The sequence below is a fragment of the Condylura cristata genome, unplaced genomic scaffold (genome assembly GCF_000260355.1).
Source record: "Condylura cristata isolate star-nosed mole 26May11 unplaced genomic scaffold, ConCri1.0 scaffold00034, whole genome shotgun sequence".
In the NCBI taxonomy this organism is placed as follows: domain Eukaryota; kingdom Metazoa; phylum Chordata; class Mammalia; order Eulipotyphla; family Talpidae; genus Condylura; species Condylura cristata.
In genome coordinates, this window is record NW_004567135.1 from 3,398,607 (window position 1) to 3,409,018 (window position 10,412).

The window sequence follows — 10,412 nt, forward strand, 5'->3', positions numbered from 1 at the left end:
TGCTCCTTCCCCCTCTTCTCTCTGGCCTCCTCTGTCTCCCTCTCGTTTCTTTATTCCGCCCATGATCTTGAATCTAGCTTTTCTTCTCTGTTGTCCTTCTGAAGACAGTACCAGAGAGAGTAGTTCCGACAAATTGGAAAAGGAAGGGGTAGGACAGATGCTTATGTCTGAGTCGAGCACTGGGTCCTTTGCTGTCTCCTTCGCCTGTGTGGGCTTTCAGGAGGGTGTTCAGCCTTCCTCCCAGAACTCTCCCAGAACCTGGCATAGGAATTCTTCTCCCCATTCAACTCGTGCTCCCCGAGTCTTTGGTACAACTCCCTACTTTGTGGAGCTTTCACTGACTTTTTTCATCTCATTGCACAGCTGTTCTAATGTTGGTCGGAAATCTCACTTCCGAGCCTGCACATGAAGCCCTCCCCTTCCTGGCTCACTGTCGTCCTCTCATGCTTTTTGAGCCTGATATTTTAGGACACCAGTGTCTTCTGCTAATTCAGTTGTGAAATAATAAGCCCATTTAAGGCACAACAGGCATCCAGGCTTGTAATTCTTTATCTGATCCGGGTAGCCTTCCTTCCCCAATCTCCCTAATGTAGCTGATCCAGGATCCAGATGTGGTTAACGGACTCAAGTGTCCTTTTCCTTGTCCTGAAGCTGTGACATTCTCTGCATACCTGGAAGCTTTTAATGGAGTCTATAAAAGATGTGGAGGGAACTAGCTTCCTTGGCTATAAATCTACACCTTTTTATGGTTCTCGAGGATCATTCTCTTTTTCTCCACCATTGCTCTAAACTGCCTCCCCTCACCCCGCCAGTTCTTGGGAACTGCTGCAGACTAGACTTCTGCTGAGTGAAGGCTGTAGGAAGATGTGAATAAGAGCAGGACTTCTTGGTGTTGAGCCCTGGCCCCTTGCTGTGTCTGGCATAGAAGGGGGGATGGGAATAAGGAATTATATAAATAAGGGGGACTAACTTCTCCCCTGTTGTCTCTTACGAAGTCTCCAGAGAGCAGTGTCTCTCACTTCTGGTTATGAAATCTACCGGAATCTAACTTTCCCTCCCCTCACTGTATGCCACTGTTCCCTCTGCCCCCACCTCCAGAGGCTTGAAAGGGGTGGCGGGCCGTTTCCACACCTTTGCAGGCCCTTTGAAGCCAAGGTGCTCCCAGCCCCCTTTTCCTCGCTTGCCCTTGGTTTAGCTTCTCTACCTCTAAGACTACTATTAATAGATTGGAATGGGATGGTGTTTGGCAACTGCCTGAGTACCCTATCACGCAGACCCCTGGGCAAACGATTGAACTATCCTGTGCCTTTTTCTGGACTATACCATTAGCAGCAACCCTGTTGTGAAGGTTGCCGTTGAGAATTGCCATCTAATCATACCTTAGCATAATATTGCAATAAATATTAGCTCTCAGTTTTACTAGGTGATTTACATGGCAATATTTCCTTTGAGGAGGTTCTGGCTAGAGGGTTTGAACTAGTTTGCGCCTGTGTATGTGTGTTTACACCACAGGACACGTGCTATTGCATGTGGGGGTTCAGATAATGGCAAGGGGGTGAGGCTCAGTTGCTCCCTCACCCTAGCTCACTGGCAGGAAAGCTGACACTGGCCAGAAGCTTCGACTTTCCTGCTTCTACCTAAGACCAGAAGTTATAAATGCTCAGTTGGGAGGCTACAAGGTGTAGTGTTTGCGTGTCAGCCTCAGTCTTGATCCCAGGGTGGCAGGTGGGGGTCAATCTGCCCATAGGACTGACTGGACAGGGAAAATGTTTTAGCATCTTGAAACTTCAGGGGTTCTATGCCCTGTTCTGGGTCATGGGGGCCTTTCCCGCCACCCCCCCCACCCCACCCCCGTCCCCTACTTTGTAAGGGGAGATCCCTTTGTTACCCACAACTCTTACACCCTAGGAGATGTGCAGTGTAGGTAGACGGGGGAGTTTGTGGTGTAGTTAAAGGGACATTTGAGATGCTTAACAGGTTGCACCCTGCAAGGTAAATGACTGCTGGCTTGATCTGGATTTTGGTGAAACTTCATTGAAACCTAGAATTGTGGAACTGCATAAAGCAGAACAGGTACTAGCTAGTTTTGAGAGAAACGTCTCCTGGGAGCCTGGGGAAAAGGCTTTTTCTCATCTTGGGGACTGTTTGGGCTCAAGATCTCCAGAGTTGCTCCAGGGCCCCTCCCTTTCTTTGCCAGTCTTCTCAGACAGCTTGCCCCAACCTTCACCCCAGATTCTTGGTGTGTCCCCCTTGCCCCATCCTTCTAATCCTTGAGCACCAGGTTTCCTCCTCTATCATCCTTGTCCCTGGCCTCCGAGGTGTACATGTGACGCTTGATGAGGGAGAAGAGCCCATCACTGGATTCTAAACTCTTTGACTGCTTTTATTTTTTTCTTTTTTCAATTCAAGTGCTGGAGTGTGTCATGTGACCATCCCAAACGCAGAGCCCAATGGCCATCTCGCCCTCTGTCACACAACTTGAAACTGCCTTTCTTTGCAGTGGCTCCCTTCAGGAAGCCTTGACCTCAGCGAAGCGATCCTTTCCCGCATTCCGGTGCCCCTGCCAGCCCAGCCTCCTCAGATACCCTTCACGAACAAAGGCAACCACACAGATGGTGTAACAAATACACAAGTAATTATACTAAGTACGATCAGAGGGGCACTGGCCAGATGGACACGCCATATGATGGGAGGGGGGTGCCAGCGTCCGCTCAGTTGCGAGGCTGTGCCCCCACCCTCTTTACCCCATGCCTCCTTGGGGATGGTGAGGGCCAGGGGTACGAAACGTTTAACTCAGATTTATGTTCGTAAGAGAAAGACACCCCCACCCCCCCAGCAGAGGCCTTTATTTGGTGGCTTTGAGGGAGCATATTCTAAGTGTCCCCCAAGTCTAATGCCCCATCTCTAGGGTTTGTGGAGGGAAGTCACCTGGTGCCTATTACCACCCCCACCCTGTGCCACGGTGGAGAGATGGGCATTTGACCTTGGAGGAGGCATCTTCTGTTCTTCGTGTCTCCTCTCCTTTTATCAAGGAAATGGGATTCAGTTGATGGTCCGATCTTGTCTCAGTGACTGGGGCAGAAAGAAGAATCAACAGGGCCAAAGGAGGTGGGGCTGGCATAGCTGCTCCATGGGAAGAGGAGTTGAAACGCTCCTGCCCATTCTGCACCGATACCTCGTCTCACTTCAGTTTGGGATGAGAGTAAGATGCTAAAGCTCACCAGCACCTGTATCCCTCCCACCAGCAGGCGGGGCCGGGACTGGTTTTCGGGGAGAGCACGCCTTCCAGGTGAGCGCTCTCCCACCTGGGCTTGGCTTTAGTTCATGATGTCTGCGCCAGACCCATAACTGCTGGCTCTGCTGAAAGTGAGCACTTTGCTGAAGGTTCTTTCCCTCCTCTCCTGACATCCTCTAGGCTCTCCCCTGAGCCAAGAGGCCTGAGGGTGAGGCATGGGTTGGGTGTGGACAGGAGGTTCTCAACCCCTTGGCTTCAGAAAGCTGTCCAGCTGGGAGGCAGAGCGAGCGTGCACTCTGAAGCCTGTGACTCCTTAAGCCTCGCATCTCTTCACCACTACTCTGGAGCCCTGGTTATCTGTCCCACAGCGAGAGGTATTTTATGTCCATAAAGTGCCCGTGGTAAGTGCTCAGAATTCATCTCTTGGCTGTGGCGGGTGCTGCTATTTCTCATTCCATCGAGGGGAAGAAACTGAGGCGCAGTGAGTCAAGAGGAGGGCGGGTCAGGGCTTTAGGAGGAATAAGCAGGCCCAGCCAGTGACTCGGAGCCCGTCAGCCTCTGCCTCCTTCCCAGCCAGGGAGTCTCCATCCTTCCCAACCTCTGTTCTAACTGGCCTTGTCAGGTGCTTTCCCCCTGGTATTGGCCCCTCCCTGCTGCCAGGTACCGCTAGATTCCAAAAATAAAAGACAAAAATAATTATAGACACTCTGTTCCCTTGTCCTCCCCCTTCCGCCCTGAGCTTGGGGTTGGGGAACTAAAATGTCCCCCTCCAGAATCCCTCCCACCTCGGTCTGCTGGCTCTCGTCCCTGCCCAGGACAGTGATTTGGAGTCAGACGCCCTATCGCCTTCCGCTGGTCACTGCGCTTCCCGCCGCCTGCCCTGCCCTCCCCAGCCCTGGCGACTCTGCGGTCACACTCGCCTTCTCATTGACCTGCAGCCAGAGGCCCGGAGCGCGGGCATTCCTTCCACAGGCTCTTTGGTCTCTCGGCTGGGTGTGGGCACACGCGGGCCCCACCCTCTGCTAAGTAGCCCTCTGAGGGTGGGCTTGAGGGTTAGTTGAGGGCGTTCCTCTCCCATCTCTGCGGCTCCTAACCTAACCTCTCGGCTGTTTCTGGCTCCACGAATTCAGCGCCACCCGTGTGGCTCAGGAAGGTTGAGCAGGGCAGTTGTGGGTTGGAAGCGTCCATGTGCCAGCCTCTTGCCCTCTACTCCCATGTCCGACCCTGGAGGCTTTTACAAGTGCTTAAGTAGGTGGGTACTGAGGAAGACCAGGGTGTGGGAACTAAGGGACAAATGGAGCGCAGTGGGCAGGGCCTTCTAGGTCGGTAAAGCCAAATACCAAAACAATGAAAAGTCACAATAAATAAATAAATAAAACTCCCAAATCCTCACTTTCGCCCCTGCCTCACTTCCCTTTTCCGGGCTGCTGCTGGAGGAAGAAAGGGGAGAAGCTACGAATGGAGTTTGGATTTCCTCACCTACTGAGAATGGAAGTCGGGACCTCCCCGACCGCAGCGAGCCCATCCGCTTGCAGCTGGAGAAAGATCTGGGGCTTTCTCTGTTCCATTTCAGTCTCAGTCTCTGCCTCGTCTGTCTCGCCTGCCTCTTTCTCCCTTTGCCTTCCACTGTTGCTCTTTTATCCTGTCTCTATCCCTCTGCTCTACCTGTCTATGTCTCTCTGCCTTCTTGCCAAACCTTCTCACCTGCATACCTCAAAAACTTCCCACCTCGCCACGCCCCCTCCTCCTTCCCCTTTCCCCCCCAGAGCCTTCACCCCTCAATCCCCACCTGCCTCCCTCTGCTGTATTGCACGCTGCTTGGGCAGGGAATAAGGTGTGATGTTCATGGGAAGAGATGGAGGGAGCTCTAGGGCCTTCAGGGGCTGGGGGTCAAGGCTGGGGGTCTAGGGGTAGGGTCTGTGGGGGAGGCAGCCTCTGTCCCCCACCTTAGGAGCAGCCACAGCGATCCACCACCATGCCAGGGATCTTGCCGTAGATAATCTGCTGCTTGTCATTGAAGTAGAGCATGTTGATTGGGGACATCTTGGTGGGGGTACAGCAGGGCCCGGCAGAGCCTCTTGGGTTAGCCTGTTGCACCAAGTGGGTGTGCGGATACTTCTGCATGAACATGTACTCGCACTGGCCGGAGCAGTAGTTGGCTTTGTAGCGTTTGGGCGCGATGATCCAGTCCCAGCCAAAGGCCTCAAAGTCCACCGTGAGGGGGTATCGGCAGCACCGGGACTCGCTCGAGTGCTCGTCACAGTCCAGGCCCAGGTTCCGCCGGGACCGCTTGGTGTTCTCTAGGACCCGGAGCTCCATGAAAGGATGCTGCAGGGAAGGAGAGGAGAGGCTGAGAAGAGAGGCTGTCTGCTCCCCTCTACCCGGCCATGGGACTCCGGCCTCTCCCGCGGCTCAGTCCTGCTCACCTGGCCCAGCTCGCCCACTAGCCATCTCTCCCTCCCCGTGACCCTGACCTGACCCTGTCAGACCTGGCCCTCCGCCTCACCACCAGCCCACTCCTGTGTTCCCAGGGAGCTTCGCCCCAAATCCAGTTTTCAGCAGTGGCCTGGCTTGCTGAAAGAAGAGCCGCCGCTCCCTCTCCCCTTCCTGGAGACCGGCTCCTGCCCCGGGAAGGGGGTGCGAGCCCTGGCCCGTTACATTCCTGCGCTGCCCTTTCAACATCCCACCTCCTGAGCCAGGTCACACATTTCTGCCACCATCTCGGGCTCCCTGCTCACCAGCCCCTCGGCTCCCGGCCCCAGGGAGGTGACGGCCAGGTCTGTGCCACTGGGGTCAAAGGCGTTGATCTCGATGCCCCAGTTGCTCTGCGGCTGGCGGAACCAGCTGTGTAGCACTTGCTTGAAGTCGATGCTCTGCCAGTGGCCGGAGCGTGAGTGCAGCTCGATCTTGAGTGACCGGATGCGGATGTGGCGCCGGCCGCCGCCCCCTCCCCCTGCAGTCCCTTCCCCCGTGAGGGGTTTCAGTCGCAAGATCTGCAGGTAGACTGTGGCTGGGCGGGGCACAGGCCGCAGATACACCCAGAGCTGGGCTTTCAGTACCTTTGTGAACATCACCTTGGGGCTGAAGTGGAAATGGCAGCAGAGGGGGCTGCCGTCTGTCTGCACTGCAGGGTCCGCTGGAGAGAGAAGGGACACGGCATCAGCAAAGGACCGCAGCCTGGGGCCCTGGCCATGTGGGCTCCTCAGCCTGAGTCTTCTGGTTCTTTGTCAGGTCCTGCTGTCTTCCGCCTGGCCCATCACGGGGACCTGACCGTGCCACTCACTGGCTCAAGGCCCTCAAGGACCATGGCTACCAGACCCTACCCCGCTGGCCCACCTGCCCCAGGGCAGGGTTCACAGGCAGGCAGCTTGGGGATGGTACCTGCGGCCTGCCTCCCTTCCAACTCTCCCCAGTGGGCAGACTACTGCTTTTTCTGAATTTTTGGGGTGCCATCATAGATGTCAAAAATCCTACAGCATCTGCAGTCCTCGGGTCGCCAAGCCCTCTTTCTGTTCTGTTTGGTCTGGTGGTGTGGTGGAGCTTGGCACAACGCCCCTCCCCCCCAAAGCAAACATACCCACAGGCACACAGGAGCAAACCACACTGCTTCAGAGAGTGTTAACTGAGGGCCAGGGAGTAGGGCCAGGGAGGAACTCGGGAACTTTATCCCACGAAGCACATCAGAATTGAGGGCTGGGCTTCTCGCATCACGCCAGGTACACATACCACACCCAGCAGAGGGGACGTTCAAACACCTGGCGCCTCACTCCCCAGCCCCTGGATCCTGAGAACAAGTTTTCTCAGCTGCTTCCTCCTTGCTCTTGCACGTGGGCATCGGAGGGAGGGAAACACTACCTACCTCCGTGCTGTTCCCGCCCTGCCCAGCGTGTGGGAGGAATAGTACCTGAGCCGAGCTCTGAGCAACCTTTGGTCTTGGTCCAGAGCCAGTGAAGCTTTTACAAGCTTAACATCCCAAGTTCTATCTTTGCCGTACCGTAAACCACCCCTTCCTGGGGCTAAGGGCTGAGCCTCAGCAGCTGCCTCTGCTTCTCTCAGTCCCCCCTTCAAGCTGTTGTTATCAGTTGGGAGTGCCCTAAGTCTGTTTCCCTTGGGCAGGGGTCTCCATTCTCACTCCAGATAGACAGGGGAAGAGCCAGGAGTGAGCTTCCAGAGCCACAGAAGGAGGGGCAGGCCGCCAGACCCCTGCGGGATGGCCGGGTGTTCTCACCAGGAGTCAGGCCAGGTGAGTTCTGCGTAATCATGGAGGACAGCATCAGGTGTCTCCCATCACAACACCCCGGGGGGCGGGGCGGGCTGCCATGTCAGGATGGGGTGGACGGTGCTTGGTGCTCTTCAGTTACTGGGACAGGGCCACAGCCCCGCTGCGGTTCCCTCCCTCCGCTGTCCTCTGAGGTCCCAGGGACCGCAGTCCTGGGCCTGCAGCCCAGGCAGGGAGAAGCGCAGGGGAAGGATTCAGCGCCGAGACAGAGGCTGGACTGGGCAGGAGCTGCCCAGAAACTGACCAGCTGCAACCCGGCGCCCGCTAGGCCTAGTTCCATGAGGGTGACGGTGTGCCTGTTCACTCCCACTGTACCCCGCTGCTCTCAGTAGGACCGCTGACCAGCAACTAACCCCAGCCCTGAACGATGCAGTCACACACCTGAAAGTTCTTCCTGCCAGCTAGACATTGTCCTTTGACTAAATTTAAGTGGGTTTCGTCACTGCCCGACCCCTCGTTAGCCAGTTTCTGACCTGACTCACTAGGGGGCTATCCTCTCTGGGGTTCAGCTAGTAATCCTTGCGTCCTAGGGTTGCTGAGCCTCGCATAAAGAACTGAAAACAGCGGCTGCTTCTCAATAAACGTTGGCTTGGTAGTTTGCTAAGCTCTGCCCTGCCCGAAGGGGTCCATGTGCTTCTCCCCAGAGGATGTGGAGACAGCGTGGCAAGGGGACCTGGCATCTGGAGAAAGAAAGGGGAGAGACCGGTGGTGACGAGGGAGAGGGGATGAGAGACTGTCAGGGATGAAGGCAGGTTAGGCGAGAAAGAAGTGGGGGGCAAGGCGAAGAGAAAGGGCCAGACCACGCAGGGGGAGAAGGAAGAAGTTTGGGGGTTGGAGGACACTCGACAGAGAGGGGGAGAGGCAAAGGCTGCGGATGGGGGTTCAGGAGCGGCGGGAGGTGGCCGAGCCGAGTGGGGTGGAGGGATCGAAGGGTACGGACGCAGGAACAAAGGAGAAGCAGGTAGAGCCACGGAGCGAAAACAAGGGGCTTCGGCGAGTCCCCAACTCGCCACGGCCAGCTCCCAGGGGAGGGGACAGCCACATCTGTGTTGGATCGATCGGGTTGGTGGCAGGCAGCAGGTCAGGTTTAGGGGGCGGTGCTGGTCTGGAGAGAGGTCATTGCACTATTTTCAGCAAAGGCCCAACCCCCTCCCTGCTCACCACCTCCCCCTCCGACCCACCCCTCCCCGAGCACTCAGCTACCCGGCGGAGGTTGGGCCGAGAGGGCAGGGGCCTCCCGGGGTGGGGAGAGAAACTGAGGGGCTGGGCTTGGCTCCCAGAAGGGCAGGGGGCCGCGTTCCCGGGATGAGGGCCGGGGTGGGAGCGCCCGAGCGGGCGGAGGGAACTAGGGCAGGCGCCGCAGCCCAGGAGGGGTGGGGGCTGGGGTCCGGGCTGAGGGCGGGGGAGGGGAGGGGGGAGGGGCGCGGAGGCCATCTCTGCTGACGTACACCTCCCCCGATTAGCAGAGCACAAGTCTCTTATTAAAGCGGGTCCCTGGGGATTAGACTATAAAAGTCTCTTTTTCCTTTTCCCCTCTCTCCCTCCCCTCCCCTCCACTCCCCCTCCCTCTCTTAAGAGCTCGGCTTGGCTCTTAAAGGCGACGCACCGTACCTGGCCTGAGACCCAGTTCCTCACTCACCGGGTCTCGGGGTGGCGAGGGGGCAGACGCTGGGGGGACCCCACCCACTGACGTCCTCCCCCAGCACCCCCTAGCCTGGCCGCCACGCCCCAGGCCTTGCTTGCAGAGCCCTAACCCGCTTCCCCATCACCAGGGCGAGCTCTGGGCTCAGGTCCTGGGGTTGCGGATGCCAGGGATGGAGAGGGCAAGGCGAAGTCCAGGCTCCGCGCCCGTGGAGACCCTCACGAGCACAGCCCGGAGGCCCGCGAGGCCTCCTCCCCGCGGCACCTTCACCCTCTCCCGGCAAACTCTCACAACTCCTCTGCACCCCTGTCGCCTGGACTCCCCATCCCAGCCCCGACCCCAGTCGGCCTCAGTCTGCCACAAAGCCGGAGCCCGCGGAACAGAAGGGCGCGGGGAGCCAAGAGCAGCCCCCGGGCCCTCCCGCGCCCTCTCCCAGTCGGCCCCAAGCCCGGGAGTTGCCTTTTTTCCCCAGCCCTGCCGACCAGTCCTGCAGTTCGGTCTGCAGAGTAACTGGTGGCGGCGAGGCGCTCACCCTCCCAGCCCCACGCTGGGCTCCGGTGCCTCTCCCAAGGGGGCAGGTCAGCAGGACTCCCCCCAGGCCCGGCTTTTTATGACCCATTTGCCAATAAACCAGTCTCCCCCCTCTTCAGTTCAGAGCCATAAAACCCAACAGTGTGTGTGCAGGGAGTGTGTGGGGGGGATACTTCGCAAAAGCGCTAGGGAATGAGAAAGGGTCTGGGATCCAACTTCTGCAAGTTGGGGGTAGAGGGAGGATCTCGGTGGGGGAGGGGAAGAGGGAGTCATCAGACCCTAGGGAGAACTGGGAGGGGGGAGAGCTGGGGGGGGGTATTGGCCTGGATTTTCCGGGCCATAAAATTTCAAAGCAGCTCAAGTCTATTAACATGTTCATCTTCCGTTTGGTCAGGGGCTGGGATGCCTGGGTCCCCCCTCCCTCCCCATCGATTTCTTTCTTTTCCCTCTCAAGTCCGGGTGTGGGTAGGGGTGGGTGAGTAAGGAATGGAACACGCCAAACGGATGCCGATACCCCCAGCGCAAGGGAGTTGAGTTCTCTGAGCTCGGTCTGTGCCGAGAAGACAGCTTTCGGGGCCCTTGGGAGACCGGGTGTCACCAGGGGCAGGGGGTCCAAAAGATGCCAGCTGGGCCGCCCGGGCAGGTACAGGGCTCTGGGACCTCAGTCCAGGGAGAGGAAGGGGACCGCGCCGCTCCCCGCAGCCCGGGGGCGCGCGGCGGCGGCG

The 10,412-nt window shown here is 57.7% G+C and overlaps 1 protein-coding gene across 3 annotated transcripts; it reads right to left on the reverse strand.

Annotated features, from left to right (window-relative positions):
- Positions 1-2,618: 2,618 nt before the first annotated feature.
- Positions 2,619-8,366, reverse strand: GDF11 (growth differentiation factor 11). 3 transcript variants are annotated; one of them, XM_012732551.1, is made up of 4 exons: positions 7,464-7,710; positions 5,974-6,371; positions 5,182-5,563; positions 2,619-3,901 (listed from the first exon to the last, which is right to left on the reverse strand). In XM_012732551.1, the coding sequence occupies exons 1-3, from the start codon at positions 7,507-7,509 to the stop codon at positions 5,183-5,185; spliced, it is 825 nt and encodes a 274-aa protein (XP_012588005.1). In that variant the 5' UTR covers positions 7,510-7,710; the 3' UTR covers positions 2,619-3,901; position 5,182. The 3 variants fall into 3 exon arrangements, with proteins under 3 accessions (XP_012588005.1, XP_012588007.1, XP_012588006.1); XM_012732553.1 differs by lacking the exon at positions 7,464-7,710 and adding an exon at positions 7,997-8,366 and having other exon boundaries at positions 2,619-5,563; XM_012732552.1 differs by lacking the exon at positions 7,464-7,710 and adding an exon at positions 7,988-8,366 and having other exon boundaries at positions 2,619-5,563.
- Between the last annotated feature and the right edge of the window lie 2,046 nt (positions 8,367-10,412).

What these genes read in the sequence shown, in the direction of transcription:
- GDF11 (XM_012732551.1), bottom strand. Translation starts at nt 7,509, where the DNA reads ATGCTGTCCTCCATGATTACGCAGAACTCACCTGGCCTGACTCCTG. An exon ending in CTCACCTGGCCTGACTCCTG is followed by an intron (nt 6,372 to 7,463) that starts GTGAGAACACCC and finishes TTCTCTCTCCAG; the next exon opens with CGGACCCTGCAGTGCAGACA. An exon ending in GGCCGGGAGCCGAGGGGCTG is followed by an intron (nt 5,564 to 5,973) that starts GTGAGCAGGGAG and finishes CCTTCCCTGCAG; the next exon opens with CATCCTTTCATGGAGCTCCG.